This window comes from Rhinolophus sinicus, linkage group LG06, assembly GCF_036562045.2.
Source record: "Rhinolophus sinicus isolate RSC01 linkage group LG06, ASM3656204v1, whole genome shotgun sequence".
Lineage (NCBI taxonomy): Eukaryota > Metazoa > Chordata > Mammalia > Chiroptera > Rhinolophidae > Rhinolophus > Rhinolophus sinicus.
The window spans coordinates 106,713,364-106,739,210 of record NC_133756.1 but is presented as its reverse complement, the minus strand read 5'-3'; the positions used below and the strand labels follow the sequence as shown (position 1 = coordinate 106,739,210).

At 34.3% G+C, this 25,847-nt stretch overlaps 1 protein-coding gene across 1 annotated transcript in view; it reads left to right on the top strand.

Moving 5' to 3' along the window:
* Positions 1-786: 786 nt before the first annotated feature.
* FOLH1 (folate hydrolase 1) overlaps positions 787-25,847 on the top strand; it is a 35,961-nt gene continuing 10,900 nt past the window's right edge. The window contains exons 1-11 of the mRNA XM_019739642.2: positions 787-888; positions 7,869-7,994; positions 8,859-9,045; positions 11,489-11,582; positions 14,365-14,460; positions 14,760-14,845; positions 16,136-16,255; positions 18,450-18,532; positions 19,947-20,010; positions 22,986-23,053; positions 25,572-25,663. Of these exons, the coding sequence (XP_019595201.2) occupies positions 880-888; positions 7,869-7,994; positions 8,859-9,045; positions 11,489-11,582; positions 14,365-14,460; positions 14,760-14,845; positions 16,136-16,255; positions 18,450-18,532; positions 19,947-20,010; positions 22,986-23,053; positions 25,572-25,663 (1,025 nt within the window). The 5' untranslated portion in view covers positions 787-879. The remainder of the gene's footprint in view (positions 889-7,868; positions 7,995-8,858; positions 9,046-11,488; positions 11,583-14,364; positions 14,461-14,759; positions 14,846-16,135; positions 16,256-18,449; positions 18,533-19,946; positions 20,011-22,985; positions 23,054-25,571; positions 25,664-25,847) is intronic.

Sequence of the window (25,847 nt, the reverse complement as noted above, 5' to 3'; positions counted from 1 at the left end):
CCCTCTCCCACAAGCCATCACTTTCTGTGGGACAGGTTTACTTCTAACTTATCCTTAACCGTAAAGGAGGTTGGTCTTTAAAGACCCAGCTTTGATGCAGGTGTCTCCTGTCAGACTCCATTATTTGGGCCCGGTCTGGACTTGTCTTTTAACTCCTGGGCCCCTCCCAGGGAGCCCTAGGCTTTGAAAGACCCAGCTAAGGCAAAAGCACATCTTAGTGCTAATCTCAGAATTCCTGCTTTCAAGTCATTTTCTTTTCTTTTCTTTTTTTTTTTTTTGGCTCTTGATTATTTCCTTGCTTTTTTTTTTCCCCCCAATTCAGTGATGCACTTAAAAATATAACATTTTATATTTGGTTCAGTGTTTTTAGTTCTTTTCAGAGTGAATGTTGTTTAGTGTGTCTAGGTACTATCAATTGTGGATCCCCCTAAAATGTAATTTTTATTGAAGTGAATTTAATATTTAATTTGTCCCTAAGGAATTATCTTAGCATTGTTATAAGTGGGTAAGATTACTATACAATGTTACTTTTTATTTGGGGAATAAAATTTTCCTCCTAAATCAAAAGCTGGTGCTTATAGATCCCCTCAGGGTCTGTAGTTTATTCATCTCACAGAAGCCTCACAGCTTCTAGTGAAGTGTTGGATATTTGATATGTATTCTCGAAATACTGAAGGATTGATTAACCCTCTACTGACAAAAAAGATCATACACACTTTTCTTTATTTGATGGTAATATCAAACTTTACCTGATTTACTTCCGGTTATTGTATTTTATTTCTGTAGATTTCGAACTCATCATTATTTGAACCACCTCCTCCAGGATATGAAAATGTTTCAGATGTTGTGCCACCTTTTAGTGCTTTCTCTCCACAAGGAATGCCAGAGGTAAAAATCCAATACAGTAAAATAAGAATAACAATCAGAACCGCCTCATACATACAGGCAAAAATGAAATGGATATTGATATAAGCCAAATTCACCTTTTTTCCACACTTACGAAATTACAATTTATTAGTAAGAAAAAAATGTATTATTTTGTGTTCATAACATTTTAAAGATAAAATTTACTAACAATGAGATGCAGAAATCCAAAATGTACATTTATTGACTTTTGAGAAATGTATGTACCTGTGTCATCCAAACCCCATCAACATATACAATATTACCATCGCTTCAGAAGGAACATATATGCCCCTTCTCAATTAATTCCACACGCCCCAAGACAGCAATTCTCCTGATTTTTTTGCCACCATTGATTAGTTTTGTCTATTTTAGAAATTCATATAAATGGAATTGTATATCATGTATCATTTGTGTCTAGTTCCTTTCACTAAGTATAGAGACTGTGAGATTCACGTTTTAGCATTTGTTTCTTTTCACTTTACTAAGTAATTTCCATTTTACAAAAATACTATATATCTTACTGTTGTTGTATAGCACTGATTTGTTTTCAAAGTATTTGAATAAGAAGTGCATTATTGCCATTTTCAAATGAAGAACATGAAGGTCCAGCCCAGAAAATTTTATGTGGTTTACTCAGTAAAGCACTGTGCACCACTGTCATCTGGAATTTTATAGTCAATCCCTAGATTCTTACACAATACTTCAGTTTTTTTAATAAGAAAGCTAAATTTGAAATAGTTGAATATAATTTATTAATATCTTTTAAAAAATTATCTCTCCTACTATAATATTTCACATTGAGTAAATTGAATTTCAGACGTATTGAATGTAGATGCCTAGGATTTAGTCACAACAAATTGCTATTTGACAGTTGGATATATTGAAATATCACTCAAAAGAGAGGTAAGGGCTTGGGTTATCATTGTAAACATCCTAAGTAAAAAATTTTCATATAAATTTGAACTGATATTTAAAAATCTATCTTCACCAATCAAGATTTATAAGTATGTTGTAATGTCAGGCAATACCACATATTTTAATAAGTAAGGTAAAAAATCATGTTATTTTTACTGTTTTTCAAAAGTATTTGATTTATTAACTTATTTATAATTTAAAAACTTCACAAATTTAGAATAGAAGAATATTTTCTGTTGGTTGTATGAAATTTACTCCATATGAATAACATTATACTTGACATAATATTAGAAAAAATTCTCCCTAAAAATTAGCACATAAATAGAATGCTTGCAATTATTTAATAATTTCGTAATTGACATGAGATAGAAATAAGGAGTATAAGAACTGGAAATTAAGAGAGAGTATATTTTAGATCTCAGGTGCTCAGGCTAAGGCACATAACCATTATGGATCCATGTAAAATCCCTAATTTAATTTATTTCCTTTCCTTTCATCTATCATCCCTGCTCTCAGTCTCATTCCTCTTTTCCCACTCTTTCTCGAACCTCCCCCCCACCCTGCCATTTATGTCCTCAGCAATGTATGAAGGTATGATAATTAAGTTTGCAAACTTGTTGCAGAGCTGTTGCTAACCTTTTTTGATATCAGAGGGATTACTCATTATGAATTTGTACCAACTGGGCAAACAGTTAACCAAGTTTACTATTTGGAAGCACTGAAAAGACTGTGTGAAAAAGTTAGACGACCTGAACTTTTCGCCAACAAATCATGGCTCTTGCATCACGAGATGCACCAGCTCACATGGCACTGTCTGTGAGTGAGTTTCTAGCCAGTCAACAAATAACTGTATTGGAACACCCTCCCTACTCACCTGATCTGGCCCCCAATGACTTCTGTCTTCACCCAAAGATAAAGGAACTATGGAAAGGAAGACATTTTGATGACATTCAGGACATCAAGGGTAATAAGACGACAGCTCTGATGGCCATTCCTGTTGGCCATTCCAGAAAAAGAGTTCCAAAATTGCTTTGAAGGGCAGACTAGGTGTTGGCCCCACTGCATAGCTTCCCAAGGGGAGTACTTCGAAGGTGACTGTAGTGATATTCAGCAATGAGGTATGTAGCACTTCTTCTAGGATGAGTTCGCAAACTTAATTGTCATACCTTGTATGTATTCTTGAAAATACATGGCTTTATTTTGTGTTTGATGTATTTTAGACTCACATAAATAGTATTGTATTTTAGCTCTTATTTGATCTCTTACTATTTTTAATCAAAAGTCTTTTAAAAATCTATCCGTATTTTTTTAGGTCAAGGTAGTTCATTACTTTTCACATCATCCAATGTTATGTGCTCACCACATATAACTTAACCCTTCTCTCAGTGACAAACACATGATTTGCCTCTAAATCTGAATTATCACAGTGTTGGAGTGAATATGCTCTTACAAGTATCCATATAGACTTACAAGGGTTTCTCTGTGTGCATAAGCCAGGCATGGGACTGCTGGTTTGTAGGGAATACTTAATTTCACAATGTCCAGACAGTAGCCGTTTATTACTCCCACTGACACTGTATGTGTTACTTTTTCCTCATATGTTTATTAACAGTGCAAATTATATAACTTTATAATTTTTGCCCATCTATATGTTTTATCGTTGTTTCAATTATTTAATTTAAATTTTTTATAACAAACAAGGTGCTCATCTCTAAACATATTTCTTAGTTCTCTGTTTCTTTTACATCTGTGAAATGATTAATTACAGCTTTTTCCCTTTCCTGTTGAATTTCCAGCCTTTTTCTTATTAACTTTAGGGGTTTCTTAAATATTTTATTCATCCTATATAGGTTTAAATATTGAAAATACCTTCTCCTAATTTTCACCTATTTATATTACCTGTGTTGTCCTTTATTGAAAATAAATCTTAATTTTGATACTGTCTACTTGATCTCTATGTTTTTACACTTTGGATCTTCTTGATTAATTCCTTCCTTCATTATTTAAAGTGATATGTCTGTATAACCAGAATATACAAAAATACTAACTAATACATCTTTATTTTTAAAATAGCATTGATATTACCAGATGAAAGTTAGATATATGTATGTGGACACATAGTATATAATAGCAGAAAATATAACAAATAAATTTAAATTTAAATAGCCATAAAACATAAAATACACTTTAAAAATCTTAAATTTAAATAAGTATGGACTAGTTAAAGAACACTGAAACTTATTGAGCAGTGAAAACATTATGTACCAAGAAACAAATTATATTTCTGGATGGGAAGACAGAATGTTATAAGGAGAAACTTTTACCCACATTAGTTTGTGGGTTTACTATATAATTTGTTAAATCCCTAAAATAATTTTTGAACTTTGACAGAATTTTTCCACTCATAAGAGAGTCATAGAGATTATTAACTCACATCTTTCAAGTAGGCTTAAACTATTTCAGATTCATGGGCAGATAGACGGAGCACGTGATTCTGCAAGGGATTGTTGTTTGTGTTCAAGTATTAGATGAGATTTTCTGGCTGGTGTGCTTCATTTGATCACCTGTAACCCAGCCAGTGGAATGTTAATTCTTTTTAAAATTATGTATGTCTGTATGTATCTTTAAGATATTTCACTAAATTATCTTTGGATCTACATCTGAATCCTCTGGAGTGTGAAATACTGGGTTTTGCTTTAGCCTATTTGAAATTAGTGATTTGACAATGTCCACAAAATATAGTTTACTGTAGGGGTTCTCAAACTTCAGCATGTATCATAATAATCCAGAGGGTTTGTAAAACTCAGATTCAGCTTCCTACTCCCTGAGTTTCAGTAGGTCCTGGGTAAAGCCTGAGAGTTAGTTTCCAACAAGGTCCGAAGTGATGTTCATTCTGAGGGTGTAAGAACCAATTCTTTGAGAACCATGGGTCTTGCTTCTCATTCTGTCTATTAAAAAGATCAGGATAAGAGAAGCTGGAAAGAAACAGAAAATTCTTGGCTAACAGTATAAAATTGTATTTATTCCTAGTCATGGAACAATGATACAGTGTAAATTTTACAAGAAGGTCCTTGTCTGAAAACAAAGCTTTTTTCTAACTCACAGTGACAACTTGCGTATCTATCACACTTGTTTTCATTTTCAAAGTCTGTTGTCATTTCTAAACTAATGTTTTCTCCAATCCCTTCTCTGCCATAATTTGTTTTGTATGGATTGCAGATTATTTAAAAGATAACTACAATTTACAGATATTTGAAAAAGGAGTCTCCCCCAAATTGGTGATATTAAATAGGGATAAATTTCAAGTAGAACACTTTCACTAAAATAAAATTCACTGAAATCAAATTGGTTAATTACTCTGTATTCACAGTTAGAATAAGAGTGAACTCCAGAGGGTACTAACAATGATAAATCAGACATACAGTGCTGTCATTAACTGTGCATTAATATTGATTGGTTTTCGGAAGAAATACAAGAACTAAAAGTAATCCTTTTACTGAAGCAAAGATTCAAATGTCACTTTCTCAATAGACTTCCTCTTTTTATTTAAAATCGCACCCACCTGAGTACCAGTTCACTGCCTACTCTATTTAACCCTTTTTGACTTTTTCTACAGCACTTATTAATTTAGTTATTAACTTTACTCTTTATTATCTTATCTCCATGTGAATCTAAGTTCCATCAAGGACAGGGATATCCCTAAGTCGTAAAACACTGCTGGACACATAATGATATGTCTTCAATAAATTTGTCAAATGAATCCTAGAATCAGCTTGGAAACAATTTTATTTTAGTATCTGTTATAAATTTGTTGTGCACATGCTATGAAAAATGTAGTAAAAGAGGAAAACAATAAAAAAAATTAAATTGTAGGATATTAGAAATTGTCCAGAGCAGGGGCTTCAAACTAGGGTGTATGAAGACTTTCCAAAGGCAGGCATGGGATTATTTTAAAGAAATGAGTTGCACCATCAATTTCTCAGTGTACTCTTTCATGAAATTGAGAACTAACCTGTGGTGAGGTCCTTCTGGTACTCTGTCCCCTCCTTCCTATTTATAGTGATTTTTCTCCTATTTTATGAATGAAAGACATCATCCACCCATCCTAAAACAATATGAAGGGCACCCCTGAGTTGTAAAATATCTCTCGGGCTCTAAACAAAGAGATGAAAGTGAAAGATTCCACTAGCTCGGTAACAAATGATTTGGAGAGTCAAATGGTTTGCAGTTGAACAAAGTTAAAGATGAGCCTAATTGAGTTTCCAGCCAATATCATTACAATTAACTTGGATAATAGATCAGCATATGATTTTTGGGTTCTAACTTTGAAAGAATTTAAATAATTTAGTGAAGATTTCAAAACAAGTTTTTCATTCTTATCCCAAGATTTCTCAGAACTTATGTCTAAAAACAAGAAATGTGAATTGAACTAATGCTGAGTGCTATCTCATTCTAGAAATAGTCTATTCATTTATTAGGTCGTAGATCCATGACCTAATGTTTTAACATCCCATAGCATTAAGAGGTATATTTTGAGTAAAATTGTATGCTAAAGTATTCTTTATAAAATTTGTACTGATGTTATTAGACTCAATTTGATACTACTAATAATAACAATAACTTACTCCTGAAAAATTTTCTTAACACATACAGCCATATTAAAAATATAAGTATTTATAAAAATGTAATGTATATATGAGGTCAGACAATTAAGTTCGCGAACTTGTTGCAACGATGTTGCTAATCTTTTTTGATGTCAGAGGGATTATTCATTATGAATTTGTATCAACTGGACAAACAGTTAACCAAATTTACTATTTGGAAGGTGCTGAAAAGGCTTCATGAAAAAGTTAGATAAAAACTATCTGAACTTTTTACCAACAATTCATGGCTTTTGCATCACGACAATGCACCAGCTCACACGGCACTGCCTGTGAGGGAGTTTTTACCCAGTAAACAAAGAACTATTGGAATACCCCCTCCCTCACCTGATCTGGCCCCCAGTGACATCTTTCTTTACCCGAAGATAAAGGAAATGTTGAAAGGAAGACATTTTGATGACATTCAGGACATCAAGGGTAATAAGACAACAGCTCTGATGGCCATTCCAGAAAAATAGTTCCAAAATTGCTTTGAAGGGTGGACTAGACGCTGGCGTCAGTGCATCCGTCAGTGCATAGCTTCCCAAGGGGAGTACTTCAAAAGTGACTAGTGATATTCAACAATGAGGTATATAGCACTTTTTCTAGGATGAGTACATGAACTTAATTGTCAGACCTTATATATATGCTCTTAATTAAGGGTTATATGATAGTCATTAATAAAAGATTTTCAAGCATACTCAGATCCTAGGTAACAGAAACTGAAATGGAATTTAGAGTGCTAAATGTTAATTAAGGAGTGTTCTCTTTGGATCAATATTTGTGGCAAGAAGGGGAAGGAAGCTGGATTAAGCAGAAGGAGAAGATTCACCTCACTGCCAGCTCAAGGACACCCTCAGCTGACCCAGTGGGTTGTTATGCATCTATGACTGTATTGAAACTCGGAGATATTATAAGACTTGCACATAATCAGAGTAATGATATAAAACCAGACCTGTAAACAAGTGATGTTACCTGACCTTTTTTCCTTACCTAGTGGTTTTAAAGACCCACTAAGCAACTATTTCTGAATGTACTTCAAAGAGAATAACGCTCTCCTCAAGGGCTTCTTAACCTAGGGGACCTGGACACCTTCCAATTGCATGCAGCAATATGGATATTCATATACTTCCTCCCCGCCCCCGGGGAACGCTTCTATAGCTTTATAGCAACTGTAGAGGAGACAGATATAAACAAAACTTAAATTCCAATGTCTCTAATCCAGCTAATTGCCTTCTCAATTCAAGTCCCTGTCTCCCTTGAATCTCTTATCTGAGACTAATGTTTTTTCTGATCCTCTTGCACGCTCTTGTCTCTTCCCTCTTTCAAAGATGTAAAATAGTCATCCTGCAGAAAAACCTCTTGTATCTCATCTTACTTGTACTAAATCATTTATGATCTCAACAGGGCGATCTAGTGTATGCTAACTATGCACGGACTGAAGACTTCTTTAAACTAGAGCGGGACATGAAAATCAATTGCTCTGGCAAGATTGTGATTGCCAGATATGGGAAAATTTTCAGAGGAAATAAGGTAAAAATCATTTTTTATCATTCTCCACAAATATAAAGTTATATTGTATCTTATTTGTGTAGAACTATATCCTTGAAACTTTCTGAGGACCGTGATCCTCTCATATTTTGTAAGATGCCCACCTTACAGGGAGGACACATCTACCAGGCTAGAGACTGGGGTTTCAGATTGGCTCATTGGACTATGGCCAGGCAGAAGTTCAGGGAGAATAGAGCAGATTTCTTTCCATACCTACAAATTATGCCTATGGTCTAAAAAGAAGCATGCATTGGATTTGTAGTTAACCTTAGGTAGATTTGTTTTAAATATTATCTTTGAAAATCCTTGTGTAACTAAATTTTAATATAAATTGTTATTATAGGCAATAAAAGAAACCAATTTATAACTACATAGCAGTTTTTATAGTTAGTTTCCCTTGATTTGTTTATATATATATGTATATATATATATATATATATATATATATATATAGTTTTTTTGTTTGTTTGTTTGTTTTTTCTTTGTGAAATTAAATTTCAAAAATATTCCCTTTCAACCACAGAAGAAATGGGAGTCTGGCCTGTGGAGTCTGCTTGCTTATTATGCTTCTAGACTAGTGGAAGGAACCAGCAAGTAAGCACTACCACTAATGTGTACATTTTCTAAATACCGCTGCTCTGAGGGTTGAACCAGCCCTGGAAATTCTTTAGAGCTTATAGTAGGAAAAAGAAAAAGCCAGTTCTCTGTGAGATGTCCTTTGTTGTAGGTCTAATAATAAAAGATTGAAGATACAAAGTTTGGTTATTTATTTATGTGCAATTTTGAAAATTGACAGGTACAAATTTGGAACAACGAACCTAAAATAAGAAAGACACTGTTTTTCAGGTTAAAAACGCCCAGCTGGCGGGAGCCAAAGGAGTCATTCTGTACTCAGACCCTGCTGATTACTTTGTTCCTGGGGTGGAGTCCTATCCAGATGGTTGGAATCTTCCTGGAGGCGGTGTCCAGCGAGGAAATATTTTAAGTCTTAATGGTGCAGGGGACCCTCTCACACCTGGTTACCCAGCAAATGGTGAGTGATCAGGTCTTAATTATCACAGGAAACTTAACATTTTTAAGTGATTTTATTAAAGGACTTCCTTTGACGACAAAATTTGTCTTTTTCTTATTATCTTTGCGTCAAAGAAATAAATTCACGAGTTTTGAACTCTAAAAATTACTGGTTCAGGTCCCTTATTTGGAACCCTTGGGCCTGGTAAATGTTGGAATTCTGACATTTTCCAATATTTAAAAGTAATATGGTGCATATACCATATATTGCATAATACACAGGAGGTGGGATAGAATACAGGAAACAAGCATATAAATGTTTTTACAGCAAAATGTATGAATAATCATACTAAGCTGAGGTAAAGAAGTAATATAAATAGCTTTATGTCAGCTTAAGTCAGATTTTGCTGTCAAATGAATTTATGTCAGATTAGGTTTTGTTGCCAAGTAAATTCCCTCCAAACTTATGTTTTTCACAGTTCTTAGATTTCCCAGTTGTGGATAAGGGACAGTAGAATAGAAGTTCTGTAAACCCCTGAAATAGCACATTTAGAATAGAGCCCTGAAAATGCTTATTGCATCCTTGCTATATAAAGACAATAGCGATAACTTTCAGGTAGTATTTCCTAAATGCCAGCTCCTCAATGCATTAACTATTATTATCTCTATTTGACAGAAGGAATGTGAGGTTAGGAGAAGGAAGCAATCTGTCTCAGAATATCACGCCACTAAACGAGGAGTTGGGCTTCAAATTCCCTTAGTCTCTCTCCAGAGTCCACATGCTTGTCTTGTGCTGAAATACTCCCTTGTAAAACTGTAGATAATTAACAAAGGGAGCTAATTTATTGTGAATGTTCTCAGCTATTTGATGACATTTACAAAAATCTGTGATCATTTGGTTTGTGTGGTTTAAAACTAACTGAGATATATAACTTGGACAAAATAAGTTGCCAAAGTATTTGTGGCGTTTCTATAATTATTTTTCATCCTTTTTTTTTAAATCAAATTGTAGATTCTGCAAAAGTTTATGTACTTTGGCTTTGTAAAAATTTTTGGAACATAGTACATTGTCATAGATTATTTGTGTAAGCAATACATACTATCCTATAATAAAAATCCCATAAATATACTTGAACTTTACTTACTTCACCTTTTTATTTCCAAGTTAAAAAAAAATACAACTTCTCCCTAGCTCTGTTAGTTATTCAAAGCTAAAATTATGAACATAAAATGAGGAGGAAAAGTCATGTTATCCCTATGGGGTTTACATTTATTGAATTCCCTTTTATACCTTATTCTTTTTTCTTTCTTTTAAATTTACTTTCTATCATGAAATACTTCTAACATAAACAATATATTATATATAATACATAACATATAATATATAATAGATAACATACAATATAAATAATAGAAGTAATTATCAACATTTTGACAATTTTGTTTCATTCCTCCACCTATTTATTTATTTATTTATTTATTTATTTATTTATTGTTAGTACTCTAGAGAATTTTAAAACAAATTCCACACAACATGTTATTGTTATTTTACCCATAAAAAGAAAAAAGTTCTGTAATCATATATTTAAAAAAGCTCTCAATAGATAATTTAAAAATTTGGAGAAAAACGGAAAAATCACCTTTATTCTTAAATCTGAAGACATGACAGAATACAGGTTTTTATCCTGAGATAGAGTTTACATGCAATAAAATGCACAGCTCTTAAGAGGTCAGTTCAATAAATTTTTAAAATTCCATACATCTGTGTCACTCAAAATAAGATACAGGTCTTTCCATGAGTCCAGAAAGTTCTTTTGTGATCCTTTCTGATCCATTTTCACTGCACTCCTCAGAAGCAACCACTTTCTGATGTCTAGCATCACTGATTAGTTTGTCTCGTTTTGAACTTCATACAAATGCAGTGAGACTGTCTGTATTCTTTTGTGCTTTGCTGCATTCACACAGTATAAAGGATTGAGATTTATCCATGTTATTGTGTTTATTAGCAATTTGTTCCTTTTAATTCCTGAGTAGCATTCTATTGTGGGACTATACTACAGATTATTTATTCAGTCTCCCGATGACAGACACCTGGACCATGTCCAGTATTTGGCTAATACAAATACGGCTGTCATGAGGAATTTTGCACAGGTCTCTGTGGTCATATGGTATGTTTTCATCCTTTTTGGGTAAATACCTATGAGTGGAATTGCTCTGCCACAGTGCGCATGTCTGTTTAGCATTGCTTTTCAAAAGTTATCCAATGTGACTATATAATTTTACACTATCACAAGCCATGTATGAGTGTTCTAGTTGCTCCACATTCTCACTAACATTTGAAATTGTCTATTTTTTTATTTTAAGAATTCTAGTTGATGCGATATGAGAATATGTTTAACATGACTTACAGAGAACCTTTGGAAAAGGACTGAATTTTTATTAGAAGTATGTTCAACTTTTTTCAGAATATGCTTACAGACGTGAAATCCCAGAGGCTGTTGGTCTTCCAAGTATTCCCGTTCACCCAATTGGATACTATGATGCACAGAAGCTCCTAGAGTAAGTTTGTAAGAAACAAATAGATAGCATAATTCTCTTTTTTGACAATCTTCAACTTTTATGCTTTTATCTCCAATATTTGATACAGAAAATCTCCCGAGATGGGAGAAGCATCCTATTTTATCACCATTTTATAGCATAGTGGTTCTGTTTGGAATTTACTTTATATATTGGTATCTCATGTGTGATAGCCATGAAAATGTGTCTTTCAGATCTCCAACTGCAGGGAGCATAATTGATCAATTGGTCCAGCCACTTTGATTTGAAATGCATCACCCTATTTGTGTCAAGGCCACACTTCCCACAAATGCTCCCAATCAGTGATGGAATGTGTTAGAGATACTACACCAGGTCTGTTACTGGGAGGCGTAGGATTCGTCTGATGGGACATTTTGGTTCAGGATTCCCCGATAGCCTTGTTCAACTAGATGCTGCCACCCAACACTCTTTTCTTTCTTCCCTTTCTCTGCCCCATGTATCAGACCTGCATTGCAGTCTGGTGGCTTTCTCAGCCTTTGCTACCTCCCTTACTATTTTCCTCACAGACCTTTCCACTAGTTAGTCTCTTACTCATCTAATCCTCTTACTGTCCACTTCTTGGAAGAGCTGGAATAACACACTGAGAGAGCAACTTCCATGTTGTTTTCATTTCTATTCCTCTCCCCTCTCTGCTTTCATTATTGAAACCTCTCCAAACGTGTTATTGCTGAACCTGACATTGGAACCCTTCCCCCTTTCCTGCCCTGCTTTCTGCCCTCTGCATGCCCTTTCTTCTCCATTATCCCCTAGGAGGGGAGAGAACACTGCCTTCTCTGAAAGAGTTGCTAGAGACCACAGTGTCTGGCCAGCTAGTCCCTTCTCTTCCTGAGTTCAAGACATTCTCGATCATTTTATGTTAGTATCTACAAGAAAACTTTTTATAACCTAGTGCAGTGCCCTCAATTTTACACGTGAGGAGACTGACATCAGTGTTGGAGGGATCTCTCCAACTTAAGAGCAGATTAAGGAATGGTACCCTGGTCTTTTTTTAGGGGGTGGGGGGCTCTTAACTTTACCACATGGGTTAGGATTCAGTTTTGAGGCACCATAGATTACACATTTGTCTAAACATGTTCATAAATGAAGTCTAAACATTCATGATATTTAAAAGATGAAAGTGATTTTAGTATTACTTCTAACAGTGGAAAACTATAAACTACACAAATCTTCAATAATTGATAAGTAGTCAAATACATAACCAGCTATGATAGTGGTTGAAGCCATTAGAATACCCGTTATACAAAAATATTTAATGATATGGAAACATGCATATGCTATACTATTTAGTGAAAAAAGATTTCAAAACAATATTTAGTGTAATTACAATTACGTAAAAGGAAATACACTTACACAGTTCAAAATTCAAAGGGTTATGCAGTAGCAACTTTCCCTCTTACTCATTTCCACCCCAAAGGCATTCAGTTAGTAGTGTATATTATAGAACTATTTTATGTATAATCTAGCATATATAGATTCTTCTTCACTTACCTTTTGTAACTTTTTTGCATACTTAATTCTTTGCTGTTTTGACTATTGATTATGCTTTTTTTTTTTTCGTGTAAAATGCCCATTCATGTTTCTTGATCCTTTTTGTGCGAAATGTCATTGTGAGTAGATAAATAAATTTGATGCTGTAGTACTTTGAATTAGGTTTATTAGGTAAACTTCCTAGTGAGATAAGAGAAGGGAAAGTAAGCATTTACTCTATGATAGAACATTTAAAAGCAGAATATTATTTATAATTAGTTTTTTCATGAGAAGATCATCTTCTCAATTGTTTTAGTACTGGGTTTGCAGTAGATTCTAGGTCAAGTTGAGCTATTCGCATTTCCTCAAATATGTAGGCAGGGAACAAGCACTTGTGAGCTGGCACAGAAAGAGGGAAAAACTGCAGAGTGTGCTACACTGCAAACCCTATACGTGACCAGAGATAATGGTATAAAAGACAAACTGATGTTTTCCACTTTCTTAGGTTTGTCTTGAACCACATTCCTTTATCTGCTGGTATTTAGCAAAAGTACCTTTGGTTTCCATGCACAAATCAAGAAAAAAAAATCAATCCATGTTCTTAATACAGCACAGTAGGACTGCAAGAACCCTGCCATTCCATTATCAAATTTCTTTCTCAGTCCCCTGATGAGAGATAAGCAGGGCTGGTGGCATGTGCTGGCTGGTCTGCCTGAATCTTTCTACCTTTCTGACTTTAAACATCAAAATAGCAAGAAGCTTTTGGGGCTGCTGAATGAAGTGAAATTTTTCCTTTCTCCCTAATCTGTGAGTGTGAAAGTGCTTTGTAAAGGATGACCGTATACATATTTTGAATACATTTATCAGTGGGAGAAATAACATAATGGAAAGTCCCAAAGAGTTTGACATCAAGTTCTCCAGAGCATGCGCTAGAGAGCACTTTTCACATGGTTTACTATCGGAAACTGGTAACAGAGTCTGAATTCTTAACACATATTTGAATCTCAGCTATACCACTTATTGGCTACATGACTTGGCTATGTTATTTAATCTCTCTACGCCTCATGCACCTCATCTGGGATGTGAGGATGATAGATCTGACTTCTTAAGAGTTGTAGTAAGGATTTAAATGGCATGTCATAGGCAAAGCACTTTGCACGATCCCTGACTCATAGAAGCTCTTAGGAACAGACACCCAAGAAAGCAAGTTCGTTGACACTTGAACTTATAACTTCAAAGTTTTCCTTCAGCTAATAATACTTTTTGTGTTCAACAGAAAAATGGGTGGATCAGCACCACCAGATAGCTGGAAAGGAAGTCTCAAAGTGCCCTACAATATCGGACCTGGCTTTACTGGAAACTTTTCTACACAGTTAAGACTTGATTATTTTTATTTTAACTCTTTCTACAGGGAATAAACTTTTTTTTTAAAATAAAAAAGCAATTATAGAGGATGACTGAAAAAGTAAAACCTACCTAGAACCAACAGGAAACAAAATCACAGCCTGAAGAGGAAATTGCACTTACACCATTATATTTGGATAGTCGGCCAATGTAATTTTTGCCAGTGTACCTTTAGAAATCTTTTAAACAATGACATAAGATTTAAACAGTGTGGGTGGTGATCTGTTAAGCAGTATTTTTCAAATGTGTGCTTTATGTTTGCGTTAGAAAAGTCAAGATGCACATCCACTCCAACAATAAAGTGACAAGAATTTACAATGTGGTTGGAACTCTCAGAGGAGCAGTGGAACCAGGTAAATTAATCATTTGCTCAGCAAATACCGAATGAGCAGCTTTTCTGTTCCAGGTCCTGCTCTGAGCTCTGGGATTATCAAAGCAAAGCAACTTTCCCCCCTAGTGAAACTTACATAATACAAAAAACATAAATATGAGGTAATTTTGTATTATGATACGTGTAGTGAAGAAAAGAAAAGTAAATGGTGGGAGTAGGTGGGTCAGATAACCAAGGTTAGTAATAAACTGCATGCTTTACTTAGAGGATCGAGGGAAAAAGGGCAGGGAGAGATGGATTTTAGGTGTTCTGAGTTGTCTGGATGTGTTTATCACATATTTTGCATAGGGAAATAGCTTCATGATAACTACAAATATACGTAAAAGATAGTACTCTTAGAAAATTCAAGTGACCTTGAATTAATGAATTTTTTACACAGCTTTATTTTCCATTGAAGTTGATGAAATAGTATATAGACACACAATTCCCATAGGATTCCAGACGACCTGAGGATATGTTCCAGTTCCTTAGAAATTATTTGGTTATATATTTCTGACTAAAACTGATCCAGTTTAATTGCATATTTTTCTTACAAGCACCCACTGGTTTTGTTCTGCGATGAAGAATGTTGATATGCTTCCAATGAATACTAAGTGATATGTAACTGGCTATTTATTGAATCTTATTGAATACCTATCATGCCAGCTCTGGGCTAAGCATGGAGGATAGAGGGGTAAAAAAAGACACAGACCAGGGACAAGGAATTCACGGTTTGGGAGGGAAACCACACATGTAAGTATTTGGTAAATGCTTTATCAGGTATGAAAAGATTGCCCTGAGAGCTGGGTAGAGGAGCAATTCCCTTTCTCTACAGAAAATAGGAATGGTTCATAGAAAGAGAAATCTTTGACCTGTGTCTTGATAATTGAATAGAATTAGGAAGTATAAAATTTATTATATGGCCACTGTGTTCTCTTACTCTAAAAGTACTGGAAACAAAGTAGTAAGTTGGTAAGAGAGGAGTAATAAAGAGTTATATAAAGATGTGAATAAGGATAATTTTATAGTTATCATTACATATATACTTATAATTACTGCAATACACTGAAGTTTCCATTTGCTTATCACATTCATATTTTCTTTGTACATCAACATTAGAACAAAGTATGTAATATATTTCCACAAGTCTATAGGAGCTTTGTTACCTTTCTTTGCGTTGTGAGTGCTCTGTGTTTAGATGCTATTGAGTCATTTGCGATTTGCCATGTTACTGACCTGAAATGACAAGTAATTTTGCAACGATGCCTTCTAGACAGGTATGTCATTCTTGGAGGTCACCGTGACTCATGGGTGTTTGGTGGCATTGACCCTCAGAGTGGAGCAGCTGTTGTTCATGAAATTGTGAGGAGTTTCGGAATGCTGAAAAAAGAAGGTAATTTAAACAGAGAGTAAAAAGCCTCTCTAAGTCTCAGTTCAATCCTCTATAAAATGAGTGTAAAAATGCCACCTCCTAGGTTTGTGTAGGGTGCCCTGAGAGGGTACATACAGACTATATTGTCTAAGTACTTAGCAGTAGCACAGAGTAGCTTTCAATAAACAGTGGCTGTATGACTTCTGTGATTAGTTAATTATGGCGCTTTTTCGTTTTTGCATGTATTTATATAATAATTACATTATTGATATTTATATATTAAACTATAATCTGAAATAAAGGAATTATTCTGTGAGTGGTTGCACTCAGCGACTAAGAAGGTGGAGACAGATTTCTTCACTAGAGAGTACACCAGGATTAGGTCATAAGCCAAAGCTTCCTGGTCTGAAAACTGAGCAGAAGTTCCTCAAGTTTTCCCAGCCTCATACCTCAGGTCAAGTGTACTAAGTAGCTGAGGAGATCAAAGCTTATTCAGAAATCTACTAGTTTGCTTGCCTAATAGGATACTGCCAAAAATTCAGTATCTGCATTCTCACACCTCCAGCTTTGATTTGCTCTCCAGAATTTAGGTTTATACTCTTAGCACCATTACTTCAGTTAATTTTAGAATCTTCATATAAAAAACAAAATAAAATTTAGTTGAAATGGTTGCTTTTTAAAATAATTACTATACACTGAGAGAAGAAAGTTTACTCTGTTTATGACCTTGTAAACATGGTGTCTCAGGGCTGTGTAATGTTCCATATTTTTTTAGCAATAATAAAAATGGGTAAAAATATGTAAGTTTGCATGGTACTTATTTTCTCATAGAAACAGTTTTCACATGTGCTCTCTATTTTGAACTCATAGAAACCAGGGAGAAGTTTACCTAGTTATTTCTGTTCTCATTTTACAAATAAGCTAACCAAGGTTTACATAATCAAGTAATTGATTATGTAAGGTTATATAACTAGGTTGTATAACTAGTGTGTGTGGCAGAGTCAGAGAACCAGAGCTTAAACTCAAATTTGTGACTACCAGCCCACAAAACCATGATGTCTCTTTATAAAATAAAATGTAAAGCTGCTCAATTTTTTTTTCCATACAGCTATCTTATATTTTAAGAAAATAGAACTATGGAGACCTGAATTTACATAGTTCATGAATTAGATAGTGTTTAATATTATTACAAACACTTTCATGATTTTGTAAGCAGAGTCCCTGTGGTAAATACAAAAACATATTGTGATAGTTCTAGAGCATGCCAAAAGAATGCAATTATGAGGCGTAATAATAGGAAATTTGAATAATACTATTAACAAACTTGACAAAAATGAAACACTGGACTCAGCATAGGGGTACACATTCATAACAAATGCAATTGAAATAGTGACTAAAATAATGGCAATTTACAATTTTTGGATCACTTATTAGGTACTATACTCATATATATATATAAATATCATTCCATTTAATCCTTCTAGCAATTAAGTGGTATCTTCATCTTTACTCTGTTATTCCTGGTGTATAGATGAAGAAATGCAGTCTTAGTAAATTTGGATGACTTTCCCTTAGTCATACTGCTAGTAAGTGAAAAAACCAGGATTTGATATAAGATCTGTCTTTAACTCCAAGGTCAGTGTTTATGACTCCGAGCCATAAGACCTCCCTATTTAATTATGTAGTTTTCAGCAGCAGCAGATATTGGCATTGATAACTGAGCTTCTGTTGACTAATTCTGGCAGAGAGTAGAACAAAATCATCAAACAGCTGACATGGCACAGTCATGTGATGCCAGAACAACATGACAGAGTTGTAAAGGATTTTCTTTCAGTTTTATCTGCTCAGAACAAGACCACATCTAGCACTTTCTTTTTCTACTTTAAGCAGCTGCAGACCATAGGTCGTTTCTTATGCATAGCCAATCATTATAAAACTAGGATATAATTAGGATATTTTATGACCTCACAGGATTTTTACTTATGTCTATATTTTTCCCTTTTCAATACAAATGTGCTATTTGGCATTAACAGATCAGCTTTAAAATCTTACAAAAGGAAATTATATAAGTAAAGATTCTCACCACATTTCACACTTCCTGAAAAAAAAAAAAAATCAATGAATTTGTTTTTGTTGTTTTTCCTGTTTGGCTTGGCAGTGTCTTGGATATATTATGCACTTTCCCAGCATTCATATGTATGCACATATATTTTAGGATGGAGGCCTAGAAGAACAATTTTGTTTGCAAGCTGGGATGCAGAAGAATTTGGTCTACTTGGTTCTACTGAGTGGGCAGAGGTTAGTTGGTAATTTGCTACAATATGTAGTTTCATAATAATAAAGCAGTTCATATTCAATTCTCAAGGATATAAAAATAACAAGTGAATCCAGTGAGAAAATATTCAAACTTTTCCCCAGACAATCTGAAGCAACATATCCTTGTTCAAAAATCAGAAGTAAAAATATCTTTGACACTAAAGAACCAAGTTCCATTTGAAATTTTTAGAGCCAGTTAGTGTCAATTATCAAAATAATTTTTCTTCATTTTCTGGGACTGTGATAGTAAGTAAATAAATTCACTAGAAATGAAACATCAAAATAAGATACCAAGTTTCTGTTACCCTTTCCAGATTAGCTCCTAAATTAGCTAACCACATTTAAATACCCCTTGAGCTCGTGCAGTAAGGTATATTTTTCACAATTATCTTCTTATATCATAATGACCTACTCTAAATTAAATTATGCTAAAAGTGAGACAGAAAGTCCCACCGCAGAATATTTACTATGTCCCTTGGAAAGTAATTCTACCTGCATGAATCGTTGGCTTTGTGTAATAGAGGCATTAGCTAGCTGTAAATATATACGAAGTTGACATTTATACCATTAACTTCCAGCCATGCTGTAAATATTTATTTGACTCCTATTATACTCCAGAAATTATGAGAAGCTTGTAAACTTCAATTTTCTTGGGGGTGGAGTGGGGTAGTAGTGCTTCTGTAGACCGGAAAGATATATGCTGGCATCAGGAAGAGCCTAAATATGTTGAGGCTGTGATTTTGTCTTTTTCCAACTATTTTCATCACCTAAAGTTGCATTTTCTTTCTTACAGTCAGGATGCTTAGGAAATTGTACGTTTGGGAGATTCAGAGTCCATTTGATTATCTCAAATTTTTGCTAAACTTCCTTTTTAGTTTTAAAACTGCAATGATCAATGTTGACCAGTAGGTGGTGCCATCCTAAAGAGGAACTAACTTCACGTTTTCAGGATATAGACATGATTGAAATTCCCATTATTTTTAACCTGTAAATTTGAGATAGCTCATTCCCTGTGAATCAGGCAAGATTTTCTACTTAGATAATGAGATATTCATGGGAATATTATCACTGAAAGGATGTCAGGTCGTTCATGTTTGCTAAGTGAATTTCTTGAAGGATAAACTATAGTTTAAGAAATCAACTCCTTTTCCATTTACCAGATTAAGAATGTAGACAGTTGTATTTTAAATTTTGATCTTAAAAGTGTTTTGATTGCTATTCTTACCAATGATTTTTACTGAACTTCTTTCAAATTCTTTCGAGAATTTTATTTGTCAAATTTGTGGTAAATTTGGGCCAGCTTAATACAGAAATCTACAGTTAATGTAGATATGCATTTTTTTTCAGGGGGAGGTTAGGGCTACATGTTTATGGTTTTCTTTCTTTCATATTATAGGAGAATTCCAGACTCCTTCAAGAGCGTGGTGTGGCCTATATTAATGCTGATTCTTCTATAGAAGGTGAGTATCATTGGTCTTATAGGAAAAGATACGATCATGGTAGTAGCAGCAGACTTAGTTAATAAATTATGTTCTAACAAGGAAGGCGGTTTCATTAACATGTGGTTAGGAAATCTGCTGCCGCTTTGCCAGACTGCTGCTCCTAGCTGACAGCAGCTGTGAGCCCTAGAGTGTTAATTTGGAAAAGCAGCACTCTATGATTCATTTCATCTGGCAGATTACCTTGTATATGGTAGGAATTCAGTAAATACCCGTTAAATGAAAAAGTACCATGTTTCCCCGAAAATAAGACCTAGCCAGACCATCAGCTCTAATGCGTCTTTTGGAGCAAAAATTAATATAAGACCCGGTATTATTATATCATATTATATTATGTTATATTATACCCAGTATTATATTACATTATATTACATTATATTATTATATTATACCTGGTCCTATAGTAAAATAAGACCAAGTCTTATATTAATTTTTGCTCCAAAAGACGCATTAAAGCTAATGATCCAGCTAGGTCTTATTTTTGGGGAAACATGGTAAATCATGGAACTAAAGATTTCAGTGATTTTAGAATGGGGGTAGCAAAAAAGCATAATTTAAATTTCACCCCAGTTTCATCATCATATCATATGTGGAAATTTTGAAAAAATGCCGATGTTCATGTTTCGTCTTTCACCAAGTGTTTTTGTTCTTGAATTCTTTTTTTCAATTCAACAAATAGGTGTTTACTGAGCCCCTCTCTATTCAGTATACTTTCCAGGATTTCAAAGAAATCAGGTCAGTAAGAACAGTCTTGTAGAGATGAAAAAAATTAAATCAGTCTAGGGTCTGACTGAATACGTTCAGGAACTATAAGAAGGATATAGTCAGACTGGGTCTGAGAATTCAGAGGAGAGAATAATAGCAACTTCAGGAAATGCTTGAGAGATGAGATAGACATTTGAGACAGGCCTTTAAGAATAGATTTGCTTTTGATAACGAGAGATGTGACTGAAAGGACATTCTCAGGTTTGTTTGCAAGGAGATCAAACAGTACATTATCACTACACTGCACACCTACAAATCTTTCTATTCCTGACCATGTGCAACTTCCCAGCCCTTGCAGCTCGTGTCCTCTATACTTGGATTACTGTTCAGCACCCTCTCTACCTGTTCAATTCTTCTCCTTACAGTGTCTCCTGAAAGGTTGTTTTTTCAGAGGAGCTGTATTTTTGTAGCACTCATCACTGCCATTAAATAATTGTTTTTAAAAATTGCCTCCCTTACTAGACTATCTCCCTCTGCAAAGAACAAACAGGATCTTGGTTGATAACTCCAGGATTCCTAACATCTCATTAACTAAATATTTACTGCATGGTGCTACAAATGAGTGAATAAATGACCAAAGGGTGGAATTTTAGAATCTTGTCTTTAGTGTATTAACAAATTTGCCATGTTAACAATAATTGAGACATTGCCTTTTGATTGTCACATGTTGACGTTTACATTTTCATTTTTGTCCACATGTCTGAACTACATCATCCCCTAAGTTAGTTTACGCAGTGCTGATTTCAGTTATCCTTTCCTCCTTAGGTTTGTGGCTAAGGGCCTGGCCTTCTTCCTGTCACTGCCACTTCTTGTTGTGTGACTTCAGATTGGTACTTTCCGTGTCTCAGTTTTCTCACCTCTAAATAGAATTACTAAGAACACATATCTCAAAGACTCTTGTAAGGGCAAAAGTAGATAATATTAGCAAAACTCCCAGACCTATACCTTGCACAGAATAAATGTTCAAAAAAGTCAGCTTGGATTATTATTACCCTTCCTTAAAAACACTTAATACGATGCCACACAGAATAAATACTCCATATATTCTTCAAAAGTAGACTAATGCTCTCTTTCTTGCTAGTTTTTTTAAGATTTGGTTTTTAATGTATGTTTTTAAAATTGTTTTTTTATCATCATCCCATTTGTCCTTTTTCAATGGATGTTTCTGAATCATTGGATTTTGCTGATCATGTCATTTCCCTGCCTTAAAATGTTCCATTGTCTTCCCATTGTTTTCGATGGGAAGATACAAACATTACTCTAAGATTGGGACACCACTTATCTCACTTTGTTGTATAGTTAAAATTTTATTAAATGTTCATTTCTCAAATAATACAATAAATGAAAACTAGCTTTCTCACGTTAAAATGCAAAATTTACCAATAAAACAAAGCTCCCTACTAATACCACTCTCAAATTTAGCCCTCTCTTCAAAGGTACTATTGTCCTCGGTTTGGGTTTTTTCCATCATGTTGACATTCATACATAGAACTTAGCTCATACAAATCACCAATAGTGTAGCTGTCTTAGGTGCTTTACATGTAAAAGTTTACTTAATATTCACAATAACACTGTGAGGTAAGTGTTATATCTCTCCTATATAGAAGAGGGAACTAAAATTGAGAGGGATTAAGTAACTTTCCCAAGGTTACCCAGATTTTAAAGGATTGAGCTGAGACTTAACTCAGACTGGCCTCTTTCAACTTTATCCTTCTAACCACTGTGTTCTACTATCTCTCAGTACCTTATGCATGTACCATTATTGGTATTATATTACAGAGAAATGGTTCTGCACCTTGCCTTTTTCATTCAGGGAAAACCTCTCAGAAAACATGACATTAGGCCAGAGGTCTAAGTGAAGTGAGGGAGTAGGTCATGCAGATATAATGCAGAACACTGTGCTAGGCTTGGGGAGTGCTATGCACAGAGACCCTGAGAAGGATTCTGGGGGGCCAGAGTGGGAGGTGAAGATTTGGAGAGGTGATCTAAGGTGGTTTTGTGTCTGGCACTGGAGGCCATGGTGAGGATGACGGATTTTATTGAGTGATGAGTTTATGGGACTTAGCTTTTCAAAGGATCATTTTGGCTAAGGAGTTAGGAATGGTCTTTGAATGAGAGAATAAAATAAAGAAATGAAATAAAAAATAAAGTATCCTCTCTTTATCTTTCAGGAAACTACACTCTGAGAGTTGATTGTACTCCACTGATGTACAGCTTGGTATACAACCTAACAAAGGAGGTAAAAGTAATGACATATAATTGTAGAAAACCTGAGTTCTACAAGTGATGTTATCTTGAGGTACCATTATTATGTTAAGCATCTGTGTTGTTTTATAACTTGTCTTTTTTTTTCAGATAGCAGATATTCACTCCACAGAACATTATATCCAATAAACTGTTGACATACATTACCCCATTTCCCCCCACACAACCCTGAGGCAGCCTTTGGGTGGCATGTATCTACCATCCCCATTTGTAAATGAGAAAACTGAGCTTAAAAAGCAGTAGCCACCAAAGTCACACAACGTGTACAGTAGCTGAACCTGGACTTGGTCCTGTGGTTTAACACCTTAATCTTAAAACTGGTTTATACTCCTTAATATAATGATACCAATCAACTGAGGATTCAGGAAGAGTTAAAGTTTCTAACTGATTGAGAAAGAGTATGAGTGAAAACACACCAAGGACTGATTGCTAGAGGCAAATCAATTTGGGACAAAACCTAGGTGAGACCATCTACCTGTCTTCCTGACTGCTTGCCTTGGGCTCCAATCTGCTGAGCTCCACTGCTCTGGGCTGACAGCTAAAGTTATCTTAATTCTGACAGCAGCACAAGATACTGAACTTGGCAGAGAGATGGTGCCTGAATTCTTATAGGAGTGACAGGCAATTCTTCACTTTAGTTCTCCTGCCCCATAAATCCACTGTGCCTCAAGTTCATCATAATGAACAAATTTTTGGCCTGGCAGATTTTTGTGTTACTACTAATTACCTGGTTTGTATTGGAAAGGAAAAAAAGACTTGTCTATTTAATAGAATTACTGATTCAAATGTAATTACCAAGAAAAATATAATGTTTCAGTTCAGATAGGTATTTTAAATAAGACTTAAACAACACCAAGCTTTGGTTTCAAAAGCATGGAATTTAATCTTAAAATTTCTATAAGAATAGAAAAAAATAATTTGAAAAAAATCTATTTATGTCATTACCTAGGTATGCCTTTATTTGCCTGCAGTTTTATCAATTTCCATGAAATGCATAAAAATTTAAACATCTGAAACATGGTATTTCAGAGAATTCCCACCATACATGTAATTTAAGGTAAATGCTAAGGAAGGTTGGCTGTTATTTTTGTTTACTAACTGGGTTGCTGACATCCTGGAACATTTGCGAAAACACTACTTACTCTCTGGGTCAGATTCGAAATTATGTGATGCTTACCAGTTTTTGGTTTGTTTTATTCTGTTTTGGGAGAGTAATTTGTAGCATTTCAACTTTTATTGATAAAGTGAGAATTTAGTAATATATTTCTATACTATTCAAAATTTGCATTTCTTAGAATTAATGTAGTGGTACTATCCCATCTAGGAAAATTTTGTGTAAATTTATAAGCTTAAGTGAAATTTCTTTGTTGCTGTATTTATTCATATTTTCCAACTTAAGATGTTGGCATAACTCCTCTCTCCCCATGCGTATGCAAACACAGAGGGTGCCAAAAAATGTATACACATTTTAAGAAAGGAAAAAACTGTATTAAAATTGTAATACTCAATATAACGACAACAAAAGATGAATACAAGTCATGTGTATACATTTTTTTGGCACCCCAGTATATTTGTGTCCCCATAGACCTTTGCACATACCTCTGTTATAGCACCAAGCACATTGAATTCCATATTTTTTATTTATAGTTCCCACTAGTGGAGAGTACAAAGTGTGTCTTACTGAGCTTTGTATCCCTGGCATTCACAAGAAGTCATGAACAGCATAGGTATTCTATAAAGTTTTAAAAATTGAATTTGTTGAAAAATAGAATGTAAGATTCTTATTAAATATAAAATTTTTAAAAATGTATACCATTCAATAACCTGTGAATAACTGTGGAACATTAATTAAAGCTTGTTTGCTAAATGTTTTTGGCATAACATCTAATCCTCTGAATTCAATAATAGCTCATATTTTACTCCTTTAGTTTTCTCATCTGTAAAGCCAGAAAATGTATTTAAAGTACAATGTTTAATGCAATCACAGTGAGTACTCAATTAATTAAATAAAATGTTAATGCATTCTCATATTATGTAGTATTTAATGATTTTAGCAACCTTAGGAAAGAATATTAAAAGGAATATCTTCCTTAACCAGCTTGCTTCCTTTCAATTTCTTTTTTATAAAAGGAGAAGAAATATGTGTTTTTGAGAGTAGCCGCCCTTAATTCAGAAAAATAGACCAAAAAAATTTATAATATGACCGTTCCTTTGAATACAATATCTTGGTATAATTTGGTGTAACCTTCTTTTCCATGTATTTTTTTATAGTAGTTGCACTTATACATAATAACGTGAGCATTTTGCCACATTGTCAGAAACTCATTATTATAATTCTTAATGATTGCTGATGTATGAATTGCACCCCTTGTTTGCTGAATATAGTTTAGCTTTTTTTCCCCCTGATTAATGGAAATTTTGATTTTTAAAACATCTGATTTGTAAGTATTCACTTTTTTGTTTTTTTGTTTTTTTTCTTTTAATTTGTGTAGCTCCAAAGCCCTGATGAAGGCTTTGAAGGCAGATCTCTCTATGAGAGCTGGAGTGAAAAAAATCCTTCACCAGAGTTCACTGGCATGCCCAGGTAAACAGACAAACAAGCACAGACAAAACTCTACTGAATTCAGTGTGGGCTTGTGTTGAAAATAAAAGGGTATTTTCTTTCAATCATAATAATAACAAATTAATTTTTCAAAATTCTCTAACATCTGACAGAGGAAAAGCAATGCTGAGGTTAACAAATAAAATATTACCATGTATTTGAAGTT